The sequence below is a fragment of the Elephantulus edwardii genome, unplaced genomic scaffold, assembly GCF_000299155.1.
Source record: "Elephantulus edwardii isolate Elephantulus edwardi_28Jun2011 unplaced genomic scaffold, EleEdw1.0 scaffold00197, whole genome shotgun sequence".
NCBI lineage: Eukaryota > Metazoa > Chordata > Mammalia > Macroscelidea > Macroscelididae > Elephantulus > Elephantulus edwardii.
The window spans coordinates 5,375,983-5,396,458 of NW_006399947.1; the positions used below are offsets into that span (position 1 = coordinate 5,375,983).

General features: G+C 36.4%; 1 protein-coding gene across 1 annotated transcript in view; it reads left to right on the plus strand.

Annotated features, from left to right (window-relative positions):
- The window catches only part of GABRA1 (gamma-aminobutyric acid (GABA) A receptor, alpha 1), a 78,779-nt gene that overhangs the window by 10,784 nt on the left and 47,519 nt on the right, over window positions 1–20,476 (plus strand). Inside the window, exons 4-5 of the mRNA XM_006897046.1 lie at window positions 4,522–4,589; window positions 19,825–20,045. Coding sequence (XP_006897108.1) covers window positions 4,522–4,589; window positions 19,825–20,045 — 289 coding nt within the window. The remainder of the gene's footprint in view (window positions 1–4,521; window positions 4,590–19,824; window positions 20,046–20,476) is intronic.

The window sequence follows — 20,476 nt, forward strand, 5'->3', positions numbered from 1 at the left end:
CTCTCAGTATATTACTCTCAGCAGATAAACAAGAAGCTGAACGTTGTCTAGTCCAAAGTGTGCATTGATATTTATGTGAGCATCATAGGATATTTTCAGTTTACAGATAAAATTATTACACCAAACTGGTACTTTGCAATATAAATTTCAATATGATGACTAATGTTAAACCATTTAGTCTCTATGTAGTAAGTGATTACCTTTATTAATTAATTCACATAAAGTAACTTAAAAGAAGCAATGTTGCTGTGTTCCATCTAATTGACCCTATGTCAGGTTTTAGAGGCAGTTAATTGTATGGGAGGAGATTGCCTATCCTTCTTTCATGGAGCAGTTGGTAACCTCGAACTGAGTGCCTTCGGGATTGCAGCATAGCATCTTGCCACTAGGCCACCAGAGCTCCGTAAAGGAAGCAATAGATTTGCTTAATATAATGTAGTTTAAAGTAATAAAATTTAGCAAACATTCTTCTTAGTGTCTTAGTAGACATCATTCCAAGTGGCAAGATGACTAGTGTTATATTGAATAAATTGTTATTTTCATTTATTGTAAAATATATTGTTTAATTCTTCACTATACATTTCTTCTTTATAATTTATTTTTAAAGTGCTCTTTAATCCACTGTACACATAGTATCAAAGACCTAATTAAAGGACAACTAGTATCATTTAATCTTATTACATAAAGGCTTACAATTATAAGTTTAGCAGTTTATGGAAGGACTCAAGACTCATCATTAGTAATACGTTCTTGCTTCTTAAACTTCACTCTTTACAAGAGTTATCCAAATCAGTTATACTGGACATTTTCTTTCAAAACACATTTCATCTCATGTTAGTTTTATTATCCTTCTCCCCCTTCTTGTAATGTCTTAACTGAATTCTGATTTTTAGCCTCATTTCAAATGTTTAAAAGGAAAACCTTTTGAAACATTTTTATAATCTGAAACGAACTAGTATGATTTTGCAATTTACTCTTAAATTTTTGTATCTATGTATCTATCTTATATACTTATCCATTAATTGTAACTAATCTGTTTCCCTTAAAATTATGAGGTAAACAAAAGCAAGGATTATTTTCACTCCTCTTATCTATCATATTCCTACTCCTTTAACTTAGAATAGTGCTTCTAAGACGATAAAATATGCTCAATAAATATTTATTATCTTTATTAATGTATTCAAAGCATATTTTCTGAAGTATTTTTGACATCACAATAGTATTTGTTACTAATTCTACTGTTTGAATGAGCAAGTATTATTTGTTTATTAAAAGTGAGAAAATGATGAGATGAAAGAATTGTCTCAAATTAAGGGGGGAAAAAAGACCACACAACTACTATTGAGTCAATAGTGACTCATAACAATTGAATCCTTAGGTTTCTCTCATCGAGTTAGCACGTAATAAAACTAAGACTTGTCAACATTTCCACCATGTTTTAGCCAAAACACATTCACATGAGCACATCTTTCATTTACATCTCAGTTGGTGCTTAAATGAGACCTAATTTCAAAGTAGTATTTTTTCTCAAAAAAAAAGGGATTAATAAAACTATTTGCAATTTGACAGATGTTTAGTGCTACAGATAACAATCTAGCTGAAGTTATCACAAGAGTTTTCCATCTTGACCCTTTGCTCTCAGGAAGTATACATAAATCTTGACTCCACATCTTGGTTTGTAGAGAGTTGTGCTGCTATTCTATGTTAGTTCTAAACCACAGCAGCTCTACATGAGAAAGAAAGACTGTCTCTTCCTGTTCAATTTGCAGTCTCAGAAACACAATGGTGGTAAAGTCAGCTATGAAAATGAGTGAACTTTAAAGATTCACTCTAAAAAAGTTTTTAAGTAGTTTTCCATAAGATATTGTGTGAAAATAGAGATGAACAAGTTAGGGCAAATTTATTTAAAATTCGTGTCTTAGAGACTTCAGAATCCTAAAACCTAAAACTGTGTGTGCTTATATAATAAGCAGTTTCTCAGCTATGGAAATGTCTTTCAACACTTCCTAATGGTTAATGATAGTTCAAAGGAAATTATTAGTAATATGGCAAGGGAAAGCTTGAATGTAGCTTTTCTTTTCTTATTTTTCTCTTATCCTCCAAAGTTCCAGATAGTATTCAGAATTGCATTACATTGTATTTCTTTCTCTTTTTGTTCATTATTCATCCCTTTTGTTTAGTGGTTGGATGGTCACTGACATCCCCAACATATAACCTTGAGTATGAAAGCCCCAACAGAAAATCTTTAGTATTGACGTTTGCAAAGTTTGCAACCTTATGTGTGTTTGTGTATGTATTTGAAAGAAGAATGAGGATAAAAAAGAAATTAACTAAGATATGTGTAAGTTTGCTGTTCATAAGGATGAAATCTTTTGATAGACTCATAAGATAGGATTCTTGGATAGCGTGGATGATCTAAATGTTATAATAGTGACTTTTGGGGAATGTTAAAGGACAATGGATAATAGAAAATGAGATGAGATTTCATAAAGGAGGAGTTAGTAAATAATCTGAGAGGGAAAGTTTTTGATGACCAAATCACTATATTACTAAAATAGACACTATAGCTATGATGATAACCATTTATATGAACTGCTTTCCATATATTTCGAATCTCTGAGTGGCACAGTGACAGTTATATGTGGCAATGTATATGCAGACTTAACCGTAATTTATAGTTTATTTGATTTATACAGCAATCTTCATATATGGGCTCTAGGCCTTTGTAATTTGCTGTTTATATTGTATAGTCATCTACTACTACTACCAATCTAAAAATAATTGAAGGATATAGCTTAGTTATTTGGCAAACTAAGTGCTTCGGTGCACTTTATCTTGCTAGATAATACTGATTTTTTTTTGTTCCTAAAACATCTGGAGGAGCCAGTGCTTGTAAACCAAGCTACGCCAGGGAGTTGCATAAAATGCAGAAAGTTTGCTCACTCTGTACTATATCAATGTAAAAGGACACACCAGGAGAACTACCTTGGGCTGTCAAGCACATACAGTTGTAAAAGCAGACAATAGTATGAATTTCTCAAATCAACGTTCTAGTTCTACAGATTTAAAATGATAAAATTTGACATGATTTTATTACATAGATATATTTAGTTGCTCACATTTTAGTTGATCACAATAAATTTAACCCTTAAAATCTTGAGAGAAATAAAACAACCTTGTAAGCAAAGGGAGATTGAGACGGACAGTTGGTTGTGGGTTAAGCAGCAGGAGTGTCTAGCCATGTAGAAAAAAAAATTTAGAAATTCATTCTTCTTGATCACACTGTGTTTCGACCATTTGTGTGTTTCTGCTGAAAACTGTGCTCTTAGACCACATACAATTTGCATAGCATATTAAAAATCTGAAAATTTGAGTTCTATGTATGCAACTATGTGGATTTTAGTGTTTTGTTGTGTTTTTTAAATATAACTTACACAATTCTGTGTCAATGAGCTCATTGAGATATTTTAGAATGTATGAAATTGGAAAAAAATTAGCAAATTCATTGGATTTTAGATGGATAGATAAGGAGCCATTTGATATATATGAAGTAACATAGTTGTTTTTCAATTTGTATTGAAAGCATTAACTACGTACAAGAAAATTGCTGATTTCCAAAGGAATTTGTTATTGCATATGTAGGATCACCTTTTCAAATCCTATGCAAGGGAAATTACATCATAATAAAGGGTGAAAATTATTAAGATACTGGATTGTTATTTGTTAAAGCTAAGAAATTACAAAGTCATCTTTCCCATGTCTACTCCTCAAAGAATTGTTTCATTTTAGGTGACTAGCCTTTTCTCTCTCAGTGAGTGATTGTATTTCTTTGAAAATGTTTGTATTGTCATCACAGAATGACAATATATATTTTTATTGGTTGACATATATGCCATCCGAGGCCAATAAAATAAAATAAGATTGAATTTGAAATTGAATCTATTAAATGAACTCTTTCTCTGCCAAAATATATTCTTTCTGTCCTTAAAATTTAAGAGAACTATTTAGTTTGCCATATCCTTTTAATGTGTAATTAGAATAATTCAGTTGTGATTTAGTACAAGAAAGCAGTCATTTCTAAAACATACCCTCAAGTCCTTAAAGAGTTAATAAATCTTACAACTACACTTCCCAAGGGTAGCCTGAATACCAGGAGGAGCTGGCTAACTATGTAAGAAAATTTAAGCTTAACCCGTATGCTAACATATTTTTATTACGATGTGATATGGCTTCGTAACACTTAGGAAAGTGTGTCCTTTATTGAAGAATTCATTAGCAGACACCGACTTCTCCATAAAGACTGTCTCCCAAAGTGGCATATTTAGGCTCCATTCTCCGTAGAAAATATTAACTGTGAAATTTCATGTGTAAGCAGTAAATTATCAGGACTACACAGTGGACCAATTTTAGAAATAGCTAATCAAAGCCAATAAATTTCCCATTTGGGTGAGAATATGTGGTGGTGAGATCTAATAAAGGCTGTTGATAAACACTCACTGTCCCAATTTCCTGCTTCATCAGAGCGTGTAACTGAAGTGAAGACTGACATCTTCGTCACCAGTTTCGGACCCGTTTCAGACCATGATATGGTAAGTGACGCTGTGTCTTCGGTATTTTGGGGTATGTTTGCTTTTCAATTAAATGCTTTTCAACAACCACATAGACTAAGTATCTATCTAGCAGCTGTTATTAAGTACTTTCAATTAAAACTCATAGCTACTTTATGAAAAACAGATCAGAAGCTTCTTCTATCTTTGCCAATCTTATCATTCTGATATGCTTAAGTCCATTCTTACTGTCACTGTCAGTCCATCTCATTGAGTACTTTTCTCTTTTTCATTGATTCTAAACCTTTCATCGAATTATGTCTTTTTCTAAGCCCTGATCCCTCTGGACAAAATGCCCAAATTATGAGAGATGTAGTTTCACCAACCTTTTCTGTGAAGAGCAATCTGGTTGTACCTCATCCAAGACAGACTTGTTATTGAAGTTGTTGTTGTCGTTTTACTTGTCAAGTTGACTACGATTCATATCTACCCTATGAGCGATAGCTCTGAACCCTATCCTGAGCCAACATCACTATCTCTGAAACACCTGACCCCATTGCCACAGTCACTGTGTTACACTGTCTCATCCACCGTCTTCCTTCCCTGTGCTGACCCTCCACCCTTCCATGGATGATGTCCTTCTCCAAGGACTGGTGTCTCCTTAACAACATGCCCAAAGTATGTAAGACGAGGCTTCAAAATTCTTGCCTCCAAGGAGCAACCTGGTTTCAACCTCTCGAGGACAACCTGTTTATTCTCTTGGCAATCCATAGTATGTTATGTTCAATAATCTTCTCCAACACCACAGCTCTAAGGCATTTCTTTTTTGTCATCGATGGTCATTGTCTAGCTATCAAATGCATTTCAAATAACTGAGAAGACTATGGCCTGGATTAGGCACAACTTAGTCTCTAGATTGATATTGTTGATCTTTGGCATTCTGGAGAGGTCCCTGATGATAGAGTCATCTTTTGAGTTCCTAACCAGTGTCAAGACTATTGATTATGATTAGGAGCAGGATGAAATTGTAAACCTCTTTTCTCCATCATAACACTGCCAATTAGTCCAGTGGTGAGACACTTTGTTTTCTTTATGTTGAGATGAAATCTTTATTGGAGACTGCAGTCCTTGACCTTCTGCAGTAAAGGTTTCAAGTCCTCTTCAGTTTTAGTGAGCAAGATTGTGTCATCTGCTTAACACAGGTTGTTGATAAGTCTTCTTTCATTTCATTTTAATACGTAACATACATAGGATATATAACATTTATACTCCAAATGAACCAAAAGCCATTGCAATCAAGCCAACTTTGAGTCATTGTACCCTATAGGACAGTAGAACTATAAATCTGTCTCATAGAGTTTCTGAAACTATAATATTTTATGGAAGCAGTAACAGCCTTTAATGCCAGAGTTTCTGGTGGGTTTGACCCACCTACTTTAAAATAATCAATGAAATTTTCATTACTTTGCCACCAGAATACTTCATAATGTTTATATAATAGAAAAAAATACCAATTTGTTTCCCAAACCAGTTTTATTTCTTTAATTATCAACTGTTTAAATTTTTGTCCAACTCTGAAAGTAGTTGTCTTGGTTGATGCTCTGAAGCCAAATAGTGGGAGTTCCCATTTCATTCATAAGGTCATGTGAGTTTCAGTGGTCTAGTCTATAAGGAGTTGTGCTGCTAACCTAAAGCTCATGTCTTAGGTTCAAATCCACCAACTGTTCCATGGGAAAAATATTGTCTCCTTCTTTATAATTTACAGGTTTGGAAACCCAATGGAGTAAGCACTGTGATGATAGCACTGAGTTTGAGTTTGCTATTTCCAGCTAGCCAGCACTGTTATAAAAACAAACAAAAGCAAACCAACAAAAAACACAGACATTATAATTTCAGAATTATTTTTAAATAAAAATGGAAAAAGGTAACTCTGGTGGCCTAGTCTGTAGGAAGCTGCACTGCTACTCCAAAGGTTTACTCTCTTTGGTGGTTCGAATCCGCAGCTGCCTCTGTGAGAAGAAATGGTCAGTATCTTCAAATTTGACTGACATTTTTTGAAACTCAATTTAATGTCAGTTATGAGTTGGTTCAGACTCCACAGTTATAATAAAAAGTGAGGAAAAACTGGAAAATTAATTTAAATGTTAAGTGAATACTTAAACACAATTAGAGAAGGAGTTAAATAAAAATGACATTGACAAATGTTTAGCTTCACTGCAAAAGGCACTCATTAAAATATTACAAAGAATTGGAATGAAATTAATAAATATCAGTTCTTTCTTTTCCCAAGCCAAACAAATGAAAATTAATTTATCTTATATCTTGGGAATTAATAAATCAGTGAAGTCTGAACACATTATATAATGTTTTAAAACTTCTAATAGCAGAGGGTTTTTATAAGGAAAACAGAGATCATGAAGATATGCCATTATGAATATTTCTAAGTATATTAATTCAGTTTTATTAATGAAATGCCTTTTGTTGTTGTTGTTGTTGTTGTTGTTGGCATCATCCCTCTAGAAATGTCCTTAAGATGACGAAGAACAAAATTTAGGCCAGCATTTCCCAAAATGTGGTTGTTCACAGTGAACTTGTCTTGACTACATAACAGCATGGATACTACCCAGGATAAGGAACCCTGACTATATTTAATCTAATGATTGTCAATAAGACTGTACAAAATACTTTTTTCAATTAAATGTTGACTCCGAATAATTAGAACTAAATCAGGTTTTGAAACATAATGATTATGCAAGTGAGAGTCAGCAGAGCATATAGGGGACAACAGAGTAAGATAGAGAAGAGCACACCTTTGTGGGCCAGAAAGCTTGAGACTCTCCTTGTTATGTATGTGATTGTATTGGGAGATTATGTGATTTTTTTATTCTTCATTTATAAAGTTAGGATAATAATAACATAACATCTTACAGACTTAGTTCATGGATTTTGTAAATAATTAATTATGTGAAAAACACTTCAAACAGAGCACTCAAATGTTAGTCATTTTTTTAACCAAGGAAAAGAAATGTAAATTTCAACCACAACTCCCCACTTATTCTTCTTATAATTAATTTTACCATGGTTATTACTGGCTTTCATTGTTGTTGTTGCTGTTGATTGTTGTCCAATCAAGCACAACTCATAGTAACCCTATGAAAAAGAGGCCTGAAATCTTTCTATAACTATCACAGTTTCTGGTTAGGTAGTTTTATTTCAATAGTGTAATATAATAATGCATTTATCTCATTGCTCATTTTATGATTTGTGAATTTTTCCATGTTGGGCCTCCATCATTCACTATATTTTTTTTTTCATGCTAATTTTCAACTTAAAAATCTTCAGTAGAACTTAGTCATGGTTAAGATAAAATGAAAACTTCTTTGCTTATATTCTACACATTGAAAGAAAATGTATATGCATCTACTCTTACTCACATAATTTACTAAAATATGGTTGTGTCTACTGTTGCTCAGATAGTTTAAAGGAGCAGGTATTTCTTTATTTCTGTGAGTTCTGTTTTCTGAGAGGCTATACAAATTGGGGCCTCTGAGGACTAGCTCTAGCAGTCAGGATAACCGAGTGCATACTTAACTCTACCAGCAGAGTACGGCTGAGTAAACCACTTAAAAATCTAGTCCTCAGACTCTGGAACATAGGTATCTATTATTGTACTTAAACTAAACATGTAAGATGTTATAAATATTAAATTGCACAATATATACAAGGGTAAGTATTGCTTAATAAAAATTATTTTTGCCTCTGATCTTCTTATCATGCCATATACCCTAATGAGGAAACCTTTCTCTGCACCTTCTAAGTCTTGAATTTTATGCCAAGGTGACTCAAATGCTTGGTAATAATCTTTTCTGATTAGACTAATAATTATATTAATTAATTAATAATTATATCAACATTCTGTTCATATTTATTATGCCACGTAGCTCACTATTTGTTACAACATCAGTACTGCTCTATAATGTTATTTTCTTTCTAGAAATGGAATGTTTTCTGAATGTGATGTCCAAATATATAAAGATCATTTTCACACTCCTTATTGTATTAATATGTTACAGACTTTCTTGTTATTGTTATGTGACCTTCATTCAGGTTTGTAGTTAGTACCAAATAATTCACTACTTGGTAATAGATTTAAACTCTCTTTTTAAAAATGAAGACTTACAGGGCCTGACAAATTACATTTCCTTTTTCCATCTGTGTTATGAACTTTGTGAGAAAATAGAATAGAATAAGGAATGCAAATTGTGACTTACACATGCAGACAGGTGAGTTTCTGTATGAAGTAGTCCAGAATCAAGCAGGAATCCTCACTAGAACATAGTCAATGTTGGCTTCTCCCTGTGAGAGTGTAAATTCCCTGTGGAATACTTTGGCTAAAAAGAAACACAGTCAAATTTGTGAGTCTAACGGACAGTCAGCATCCAAAAGGTCACGACAAGAAGAGGCTGAGATAAACAATTTAGTTTCTCATTCCATATTCAACCATCAGATTAAATTAATCCTCTCTTCCCTTTACTGAGACAGAAGAATTTAAGGGCATGGAAAGCATCCAGGAGCTTTACATAATAAAACACCAAGAGAGGGGACAAGACATATGCAAACATAACCATCATGGTGTCTCACAAACATATGCCCTGAGTTGTCAAGGGATAATTTTCAAAAGACACCACATACAATCAAGAAAATTATCTTAAGATTTATTTGAATTGGTTTACAATTTCTAGTTAAGACTAATTGTGATTTACAGAACAAATGATGTTGCTGTCTTAGGATCAAAATACACACTAAAATTATATATACGTATTTGATGTTGTTGGTTGCCTTCAAGTTGAGCTCAACTCATAGCAACCCTATGAACAAAAGGCCTGAAGCCCTTCCACAACTATCGACATTTATCAAAGTTCATAGAATTTCCAGAGGCATGTTATTTAGGAAGTGGATGCCACTCCTGCTTCTAAATCTGTCATAGTATGTTATTATTGTTATGTGCCATTGAGTTGCCTACAATGTATAGGAACCCTATGTTCATCATCTCTGAACCCTTCTCTGTCCTGAGCCAGTCTCATTAACTTCTAACACACCAACCCCCATTGCACCAGTTACTGTATCAGTCCATCTTATCCAGCATCTCCCTCTCTTGTGCTGTCCATCCATCCTTCACAGCATGATGTCCTTCTCCAAGGACTCATCTCTCCTGGCTATGTGCCCAAAATAAGTGAGGCAGATCTTCAGTCTTAGCCTCGAAGGAAAGACTTGGTTTCACCCTCTTCAAGACAGACCTATTTGTTTTCTTGGCAGTCCATGTTCAAGACTTTTTTCCAGCACCACAACTCTAAGACATCTATTCTTCTGTCATCCTTAGTCATTGTCCAACTTTCTGAAGCATAACAAATAATTGAGAAGACCATGGCATAGATTAGGTGCACCTTTATCTCTAGGCTGACATCACTGCTATTCAACAGTCTGGATAGGTCCATGACAGCAGATTTTCGTAGTGCAATTCATCTTTTGATTTCTTGACTGCTGGTGCCAAGGTGTTGATTGTGGATCCGAACAAGCTGTAATTGTTAACAACATCAATCTCTTCTCCATCTATTTTGGTGCTGCCAATTGGACTAGTGGTGAGAATCTTTGTCTCCTTGATGTTGAACTTCAATCCATATTGAAGAGTACAGTCCTTGACCTTTTACCGCAAGTGCTTCAGGTCCTCCTCAGTTTCAGCAAGCAACATTGTGTCATCTGCATATCATAGGTTGTTAATGAGTCTTCCTCAAATCCAGATGCCACACTCCTCCTCATAAAGTCCTGCTTCCCGAATGATCTGTTCTGCATACAGATTGAAAATATATACTTTGACTATTGCAGGGAATTCAGATGGTATAGGGAGTCCACAGGGAGGCTAGCTGCCAACCGAAAGGCAGCATCTTGCTGGCATTTTGAATCTGCTAAAGCTTCATGAGAGGAAGATATGAAATCTCTTCCTGTGAGATTCATAGCCTATAAAAATATTTTGGATGGTTATCTATTTGTTCCAACTTGACGGCAATAAGTTTTGAATATTGGGTATGGTTGATATTAAATACTATGGAATTAATATGTGTTCATAGTGATTTCCTATGGCAGAGTTGAACTTCTCCATGGGTTTGCTTGTGTTTAATAATTAGGGAAGCATAATTCCAGTTAGTTCTCATGCAGCCTCTGAATGGGTTCAAACTGCCAACTTGAGCTTAACTGCTCATGTTCTCAAAGCTCACTGATATACCATTAGTTCTGTGGTCATCATGACTTACCTCATCCAAATATCAAGAAGGCAGAGTGCAGAACAGTTCAAGCCAGTAATTCTCCCTAATTCCTGAAACTTCTCAGCCAAGTAATGGCTAACTTGTTATATCAAAGGATTTCATTGGCCATAGATCTACAGCGGATTTTCTAAGTGGTTAGTGGCAAGTACACCTGACCATCCTGCTCTAGAAGATTTATCATTGAAACCACATCAAAGTAGAATTAGGCATAAGGAAGAGCAATGTGATTTAAAGGCAATCAACTTAGAAAGCAGAATGACAAAGCTATTTTTCAAAACAGAAAAAACTTTGTAGCTTATTAAATAAGAACTAATAAAATATGTAATTAATAATTATAAGCACAACTCTACCAGAATTATTGACTGCTTACAGTATACCAGGCGCCGTGCTCAGGTTTTATAGATCATAAAATCCTATGAGTTCAAATGCTAAAACTTTTTGCTTAGCAATGTAATTGTACGTGTTTTCTGGAGTAGGAACGTGACCTAGTGCAGCGTTTTGAACAAAGTCCATCAAACCCTAGAGATGCTTTAGCTCCCAAGGCATCTGACTTCATCTGGAATAGAAAACAAAATTAGGACAACTCCTTAACTTTATTTGAAAAATCATTAATTTGCAATCAAACAGCACATTCCCAGGGCACTAAGTTCTGACAGAAATATCCAACCAGTACAATCATAAAGCCCAGTTTTCCACAGTGGTTAAAATATATTAAGTCAAAGCACACACAGATGGTAATAAATGGTGCAAGCAGGAACACTTCAACACAATATTTATTTAAGAATGTAAAGGATATTTTTGTAAGTCTACAGAGTACGTCTCATATTCTCCCAGGACCTACTTTATTGAGGAGGGTAAATGAAAGAGACTTTTCATGTGAGTGGTGAGGGTAAAGACACAGAGCTGGAATGAGGCCTTTAGAAGACATTTAATTTTGCACAAGTAGTATGACTTTGGAGTCCCCTTTTTTGTTTCTTCATTTTGCTTGGCTTGATTATTAAAAACTTGTCAATTCAATTATTTTTCCATAATAGTTTTCCACGACATTGTTATTGTTGTTATGTGCCACCAAGTACTCTATCCTATGTCAACATTATTGCCTCTGGCACACCTACCCTCTTACCTCAGGCACTGAATCAATCCATCTCATTGAGGGTCTTCCTCTCTCTTGTTGTCCCTCCCCCCTCCTAAGCATGATGCCCTTCTCCAAGGACTGGTCCCTCCTTGCAATAAGTCCAAAACATGTTAGATGAAGCTTCAGAATCCTTGCCTCCAAGGAGCAGGCTGGTTTCATCTTCTCCAGGATAAACCTGTTTTTTTTTTCTCCTAACAGTCAATGGTGTATTCAACACTCTTCTCCAGCACCACAGCTCAGAGGCATCATTTTTTCTTCTATCATCTTTAGTCACTCTCCAGCTTTCTAATGCATAGCAAGTTCTTGAGAAGACTATGGCCTGGATGAGGCACATCTTAGTCTCCAGACTGATGTCGTCGTTCTTCAGTACTCTAGAGAGGTCCCTTGGGGAGCTCTGGTGGCCCAGTGGCAAGGAGCTGCAACTACAATCCCAGAGGCACATGGTTAGAATCCACCAGATGCTCTGCCGAGGAAGGAGGGACAATCTCCTCCTGTACCAGTCAGATCCAATTTGACGGTTCACTCACACACACACAAAAAATAATAAAAATAAAAAAATTAAAAAAAAATAGGTCCCTGACAGCAGATTTTTCCAATGCAATTTGCCTTTTGATATCCTGGATCCTGGTCCCAAAAGTGTTTATTGTAAAGCCAAGCAAACTGAAGCTGTTAAGAAATTGATTAAAATGAAAATATTGTTATGTGCCACTGAGTTCCATCGATTCATAGTTGATATTTCAGAGAGTTTTCAGAGACTGTAAATGATATGAAAGGAGATTGTTCATTTTTCTTCTGCCCGGAAGATTTGTACCACCTGCCTTTGGACGAGAAGCACAACTCTGTACCACTAAGACACAAGAGCTCTCTAAAATGAAATTAGATAAACAATAATGATTTCTGATATTTACTAAGACCTAGACATTGTCACTGTGTGTTGTATTTCATCATTGTTGTTGTTATGTGCCGTTGAGTCGTTTGTGACTCATAGCGACCCTATGCACAACAGCCCTAAACCCTGCTCTATCCTGTGCCAATCGCACTGCCTCTGACACAACCATCCCGATTACCCCAGTCACCAAATCAATCCACCTCATAGAGGGTCTTCCCCTTCTGCGCTGACCCTCCACACTACCAAGCATGATGTCCCTCTCCAAGGACCTGTCTCTCCTTACATGTCCAAAGTATGTCAGACGAAGCCCCAGAATCCTTGCTTCCAAGGAGTAGCCTGGTTTAACCCTCTCCATGATGAATCTGTTTGTTTTCTTGACAGTCCATGGTACATTCAATACTCTTCTCCAGCACCACAGCTCAAAGGCATCAATTCTCCTTCTGTCCTCTCTAGTCATTGTCCAACTCTCTGATGCATGACAAGTGATTGCAAAGACCATGACCTGTATCAGGTGCACCTTAGTCTCCAGAGAGACACCATTGCTCTTGAGTACTTTAGAGAGGTCCCTAACAGCAGACTTTCCCATCACAATATGTTTTTTAATTTCCTGGCTGCTGGTACCAAGAGTGTTGACTGTGGACCCGAGCAAACTGAAGCTGTGAACAATCTCAATCTCTTCACCATCCGTCCTGATACTACCAATTGTTCCAGTGGTGAGAATCTTTGTCTTCTTGACATTGAGCCTCAGTCCATACTGAAGGCTGCAGTCCTTGACCCTTTGCAGCAAGTGCATGAGGTCCTCCTCCATTTTGGCAAGCAGGGTTGTGTCATCTGCGTAACACAGATTGTTAATAGATCTTCCACCAATCCTGAAGCCACACTTCTCCTCATAAAGCCCAGCCTCTTCAATATTCTGCTCTACATATAGGTTGAAAAGGTATGGAGATTGGACACATCCCTGTCATACATCCTTCAAAATTTTGAACTATGAGGTTGTACCCTGCTCAGTTCTGACAACTGCCTCTTGGTCCAAGTATAGGTTTTGCATTAGCACGATTAAGTGTTCTGAGATTCCCATTCTTCTCAGAGTCAGTCACAGTTTGTTATGATCCACACAGTCAAACGTCTTTGCATAATCAATGAAACACAGATAGACATTCTTCTGGTATTCCCTGCTTCCAGCTAAGATCCAGCTAACATCAGCTACAATATCCCTAGTACCACGATCCCTTCTAAACCCAGCCTGGACTTCTGGCAGTTCTCTGCTGATGTGCTGCTCCAGTCGTTTTCGGACAATCTTCAGTAGAATCTTGCTTGCATGTGAAATCAATGAGATTATTCTGTAATTTCCGCACTCAGTTGGGTCACCCTTCTTTGGAATGGGAACAAATATAGATCTCTTCCAGTCAGTTGGCCAAGTGATTGTTCTCCAGATTTCTTGGCACAACTTGATGAGCACATCCAGGGCAGCATCTGTTAGCCTAAATATGTCAATTGGTGTACCATCTATTCCTGGGGCCTTATTTTTTGCTATTTCCTTCAAAGCAGCTTGAACTTCTTCCTTTATCACCATAGGCTCTTTCTCAAATGTTATTTCATTAAATTCTTCTGTATCTGCCAATTCCTTTCGATACAATGACTCAGTATATTCTTTCCATCTTCTTTTAATACATCCCGGATCATTTAAGAAAACAAAATTCCTTGCCACTGGATTGATAGGAAACATGATAGGTGGAGAAAGGACTAAAAATGTCAGCAACGTCATCTTACTTGGATCCACAATCAATACACTTGGTGCCAACAGTCAGGGATCAGGAGAACTATAACATTTGGAAAGTCTATAGTCAGGGACATCTTCAAATTATTGCGGAGCAATGATGTCAGTTTGAGGACTAAGTTATGTCTGATTCAGACCGTGTCCTTTTTAGTCACTCGCCATGCATCCAAGAGTTAGACAATGAATAAGCTTAACAGAAGAATTGATGCCTTTGAGTTGTGTGTTGGAGAAGCATACGGAATATCCCAGAGCCTTAAAAAAATCCAAGCAAACAAACAAACCAAAAACCCCCAGAACAAAAAAAAAAAAAAAATACCCAGTATCTGTGGAGTCAGAGAGTGTTTTTTGGTTGCAAAGGTGATAAAGCTTCATTTTTATCATCTTTATTAAAACAATTCACTCTTGCAAATTTTCTAGAAAAGGCTTTAAACATGAAAACTATATATGAGTTACATTCTCAGAAAACTGGAAACCAGATATCTTTATCCTTGATTGGTTAGTGAATCGTCATTAAGTTTTCATTTCTCCTTGTATCAGCAAGGAAAATGATAAATAAATGCCTAATCAGTCACTTTTTCTGAGTGTATATGTGTGTTCAGTAAAATATATGAAGGAGAATGTGTTTTTATTTTTGTAATTTTATTATCAGCCATAAGTACAGCTAAACAGTTTATTTTAACTTAATAAACCTCAAGCTAAGTTTTCACATTTGTTTTACCATTGCCTTTGAAATACATCTTATAAAATCTATGTTAGTAAATCTCTTTTAAGCATTTATTTTATATTTAAAACTATTTAAATTTGAGTATCAAGCAAATGCACAACATTCTTTAATTAATAGGAAGAAGATAAGCACTTGGACACTCATAGAACAGTGATTTATAAGTTCACATACTGTCCCCCAGGTCAATGATAATTGAAATTAGAGATTAAGCTGCTAAGTTGTGAATGATAGAAATAACGATGTGTATCATATACCTACCTATCAAACTCTGGTGGCCCAGTGGTAAGGAGCTTTGCTGACATACCATAGGCATACAGTTCAAATCCAGTATCTGCTCTATGAGAGAAAGATTGACAATCTCCTCCTGTGTGATTTTCTGCCTCTGACAACATTCTGGAGAGTCAGGTATGAGTAGATTCCAACTCAACTATACACAACAGCAACCAACCTGTCAAGCTTGTCCATTGCCCAAAGAGGAATGTGTGCACAATTCAGAGTTGACCTATCCGCAGTAGCCGAATGAGTTAAAAGAAAATAGAAAGACTGAAATAGAAAAAGCTACTTTTAAAGACTATCCAAAATGATTGATTTGTATACCAGTTCCAAGACATCTCTCCACCCATGTACAGATACAGCTTTCTGATGTTTGACTTCCTTTTTCCCAACTATGACCTTCCTCAGTTTGCTCTGCTTCCTAGTTGCACTGTTATGCTGCATTACTTCCAGATGTAAATCACATCCCTGTACAACTCCTCCCTTTGCTAATTTTAACAGATGCTTAACAGCAGTTTTCTAGTCATAACAATAATACCTAATCATCGTGGAGTGGACTGGGGTTGGGGGGCGATTGTATAACAATGAAAAATTAATTTTTTTATTTTTTTTTTTACTTATCAAAGAGAAAAGTGAACGGGGGGGGGTTAGGGGTGGGGAAGGAGTAAAGTGCAACAATGAATGAATGAAAATCCAAAGTCTCTGTGACTTTAATTAAAACAAAACAAAAAAAATGTTTGGGAGTAGGTTCCTAAATCATGGATTGCTTTATCTTTCATGGGACCCAGGCACAGTAAAACCTCGCTTGCAAACGAAAGTAACCTGCCTTGCCTCCAAAGATACACAAGTGTTTCATTTTCATTCTTTATATCTTTATCTCAGTGAGCAGTTAGAACTCTGCCTGGAATGTTAGAAACCTGTGCAGTGCAGTATGAATTGGTACTTACTTGATCAGTAAGTGCTTAACACTGACAAGCCTGTTCCAAAAGAATTTACTTTTATTTCATTTTATCCTATCTTGTTAAACTCTGAGCAATAGATATGCATACAGAAAAGGTCTAAATGTAGATAATATTTATTTGGAATGTCCTGATGATGACAGAATAATGGCTACATGCCTGACTGCTAACCCAAATGTTAGTGATTCAAATCCATACGAGCTCACAAGGAAAAAAGAAAACAAAACTGCAAATCTGTTCTTTTAAAGATCACCCGTAGGGGTAATCCAACCCTATCATTGAAGGTCCTTATAAATCTGAATCAATTTGATAGCATTTAACAACTACAACAAAAAAAAGCAAAGATGATATGTATAAGGTTAAAATACATTTGCTTTCTTGGTGCATTGGAATTTAATGGATTAAGAAAATATGGCATGAGGTTTCCGAGTTAAAATTCCATCTAGTTTGGACCATGTCATGATTAGAAAATAATAAAGTAGAATTTATTTCAAAATTCAGTATCATCATGGAAAGCTAAATTTGATATTAGTAAGGCAGGCACTGCAAGGAAGACATGTAGTAAGTACCCTTTTCAGTCTTAGGAACTAGTAAATCTCATTGCTTGTTTTCAGATTAGCAGATGTTTGTCTCTGGGAATTGCCAAAAAGAATTCTGTATTTATTCAAATAAATAGATTCTCTGGCTGTGAATGAGGATGAACTTCACATATTTATCATGTGTCTTATCCACACATATTCTCAAACACACATTCAAACACATAGCTGTACACTTCATAGTTTAAATAAAGACCCAAACTCAAGTTATCAGTGCATATATATTATTTTACTAATACTATTCATTGCATACAAACTTGAAACTTTGTGCAGATTGCCTATGAAAAAAATAATTTATATAGTACAAAAAGAAGAGGAGATTGCTATGCCACTTTTATACCATTATTGACTTAGGTCTGAATGTGAGATTGTCAGATACCATGGTAAAAGCTCTCAAAACACTAACGTTTTCTTTATGCTGAGAATTCTCTGATTTAAATATTTTCATAGTAATTATAACCTCTGGCTATTACAAACAGTTAAACTGTGTGTTACTAACCAAGAGATCGTCACTCAAAGGCATCTTGAAGGAAATATTTGGCAGTATGTATCAGAAAGTTCCCAGTCACGAACACTCTGTGAACCTAGCTTCTACGGCTCTGTAACATTTAGTGTTGCCATGAGTTAATTGAAAATGGTTACTGGTTACCCTGACTCTGACATCCACTACTTAGTCTTTTCTAGGACTGATGTATTGGCAGTATTGTTTTATTTTCACATATCCAATGATCCTGCATATCCTATGGGCGGCCAAAAGAACAAACAACATGTCTTGCTGAAGGTGCAGCAAGAGTGCTCCTTGGAAGCAAAGATGATAAAGCTTTGTCTCACATATTCCAGATATGTTGTGAGGAGAGGCTCTTTGTTGGAGATGGACATCATGCTTGGAAAGGGGGAGCATTGGTGAAAGAAAAGATTTTCAGCTAGATGGCTTGAGACTGTGACACATTCAGACAATGAGTCTGAATGTGTTAGAGATTGTGAGGATGGCACAGATCAGGACACGGTTCAGATCTGTTGCTATAGGGTCACTATGAGTCATAACAATGACACCTAACAACAGCAACAACGATGAACCTCAAGAAGATGGAATGATGAAACAGTGACTGCAACAAGTGTCAGAGATTATAAGAATGACACAGAACAGAGCAAGGCTGAGAATCATCGTACACAGGGTTGTTCTGAGTCTCAGGCAGCTCGATGACACATAACAAGAACAACAACAAGAAGAAAATTGGAATTCTTTCTATCAACAATTTTTCAAGTCTCATAAACATTAAATATATAGACATATATGTGTATATCATGTCAATTCCTGAAACTCCCGACATCAGTATTTGCAAGTACAAAAGTTCACTTATAAAAGTATCATCTAACTTATATTTCGCTTTCAAATTTGCAAAAGCTCACGTTGTTGTTGTTGTTGTTGTTGTTATGTGCCGTCGAGGCGCCTGCGACTCACAGCGACCCTATGTACAACAGCCCTAAACTCTGCTCTGTCCTGTGACAATCGCACCGTCTCTGACACTCCCATCCCAATTATCCCAGTCACTGAATCAATCCACCTCATAGAGGGCCTTCCTCTCCTGCGCTGTCCCTCCACCCTCCCAAGCATGATGTCCCTCTCTAAGAACAGGTCTCTCCCCACAACATGTCCAAAGTAAGTTACACGGAGCCTCAGAATCCTTGCCTCCAAGGAGCCAGCCGGTTTAACCCTTTCCAGGACAAATCTGTTTGTTTTCCTAGCAGTCCATGGTATTCTCAATACTCTTCTCCAGCACCACAGCTCAAAGGCATCAATTCTCCTTCTATCCTCCTTGGTCATTGTCCAACTCTCTGATGCATAACAGGTGATTGTGAAGACCATGGCCTGTATCAGACGCACCTTAGTCTCCAAAGAGATACCATTGCTCTTCAGCACTTTGGAGAGGTCCCTAACAGCAGGCTTTCCCATTGCAATGCGCCTTTTAATTTCCTGGCTGCTGGTGCCAAGACGGTTGACTGTGGAACCAAGCAAACTAAAGTTGTGTACAATCTCAATCTCTTCACCATCCATCCTGATGCTGCCAAATTGGTCCAGTGGTGAGAATCTTTGTCTTCTTGACATTGAGTCTCAACGCAAATTGCAGGCTGCACTCCTTGACACTCTGCAGCAATCACTTCAGGTCCTCTTCAGTTTCAGCAAGAGGGGTTGTGTCATCCACATAACGCAGATTGTTGATAAATCGTCCACCAATCTTGACACATTTCTCCTCATAGAGCCCAGCCTCCCAGATAATCTGTTCTGCATATAGGTTGAAAAGGTATGGAGATAGGATGCATCCCTGGCATACACCCTTCCCAATTTTGAACCATGCAGTATTCCCTTGCTCTGTCCTGACGAATGCCTCCTGGTCCAAGTACAAGTTTCGCATTAGAACGATCAAGTGTTCTGGGATTCCCATTCTTCTCAGAGTCAGCCATAGTTTGTTATGATCTACACAGTCAAATGCCTTTGCATAGTCAATGAAACACAGATAGACATTCCTCTGGTATTCCTATGTAAATCATTTGGGTCACAAAATACATCACAGAGAACTTTTTCGTTTTCCCATCATCTCATAGGAATATACGATAGATGTCTTTTTCCGTCAAAGCTGGAAGGATGAACGGTTAAAATTTAAAGGACCCATGACTGTTCTCCGGTTGAATAACCTAATGGCAAGTAAAATCTGGACTCCAGATACATTTTTCCACAATGGAAAGAAGTCAGTGGCCCACAACATGACCATGCCCAACAAACTCCTGAGGATCACAGAGGATGGCACTTTGTTGTACACCATGAGGTGAGTTGGCTGCGCTGTTTGTGAACTTTTGTACTGTGTTCATCAAGGGGATAGCTCAATACAGAGACTTGGTTTCCTGTGTATGATTCCCCAACCTCCAATTTTAAAAATCACTTTCACATGGAAAAAACTTGCTTAAATATTATCCAAATATTAAAATGTCAAATAAATTGATTAGAAATTAAATGGAAAAGTGTTGACCATATACGTTAAGTAATACAGGAGCATACTTTACCTCCTCAGTCACTCCAGTTCATTATAAAGGATGTCCTAATTCTACTGTAAATTACATATATTCTTGTATTCCAGTAAGATTAGATCTCTAGAAGCTACCCTAAAGGTAGGTGTATATCTGAAAGTTTTAGATATACTTTTCTCTTTCTTTCTTTCTTTCTTTCTTTCTTTCTTTCTTTCTTTCTTTCTTTCTTTCT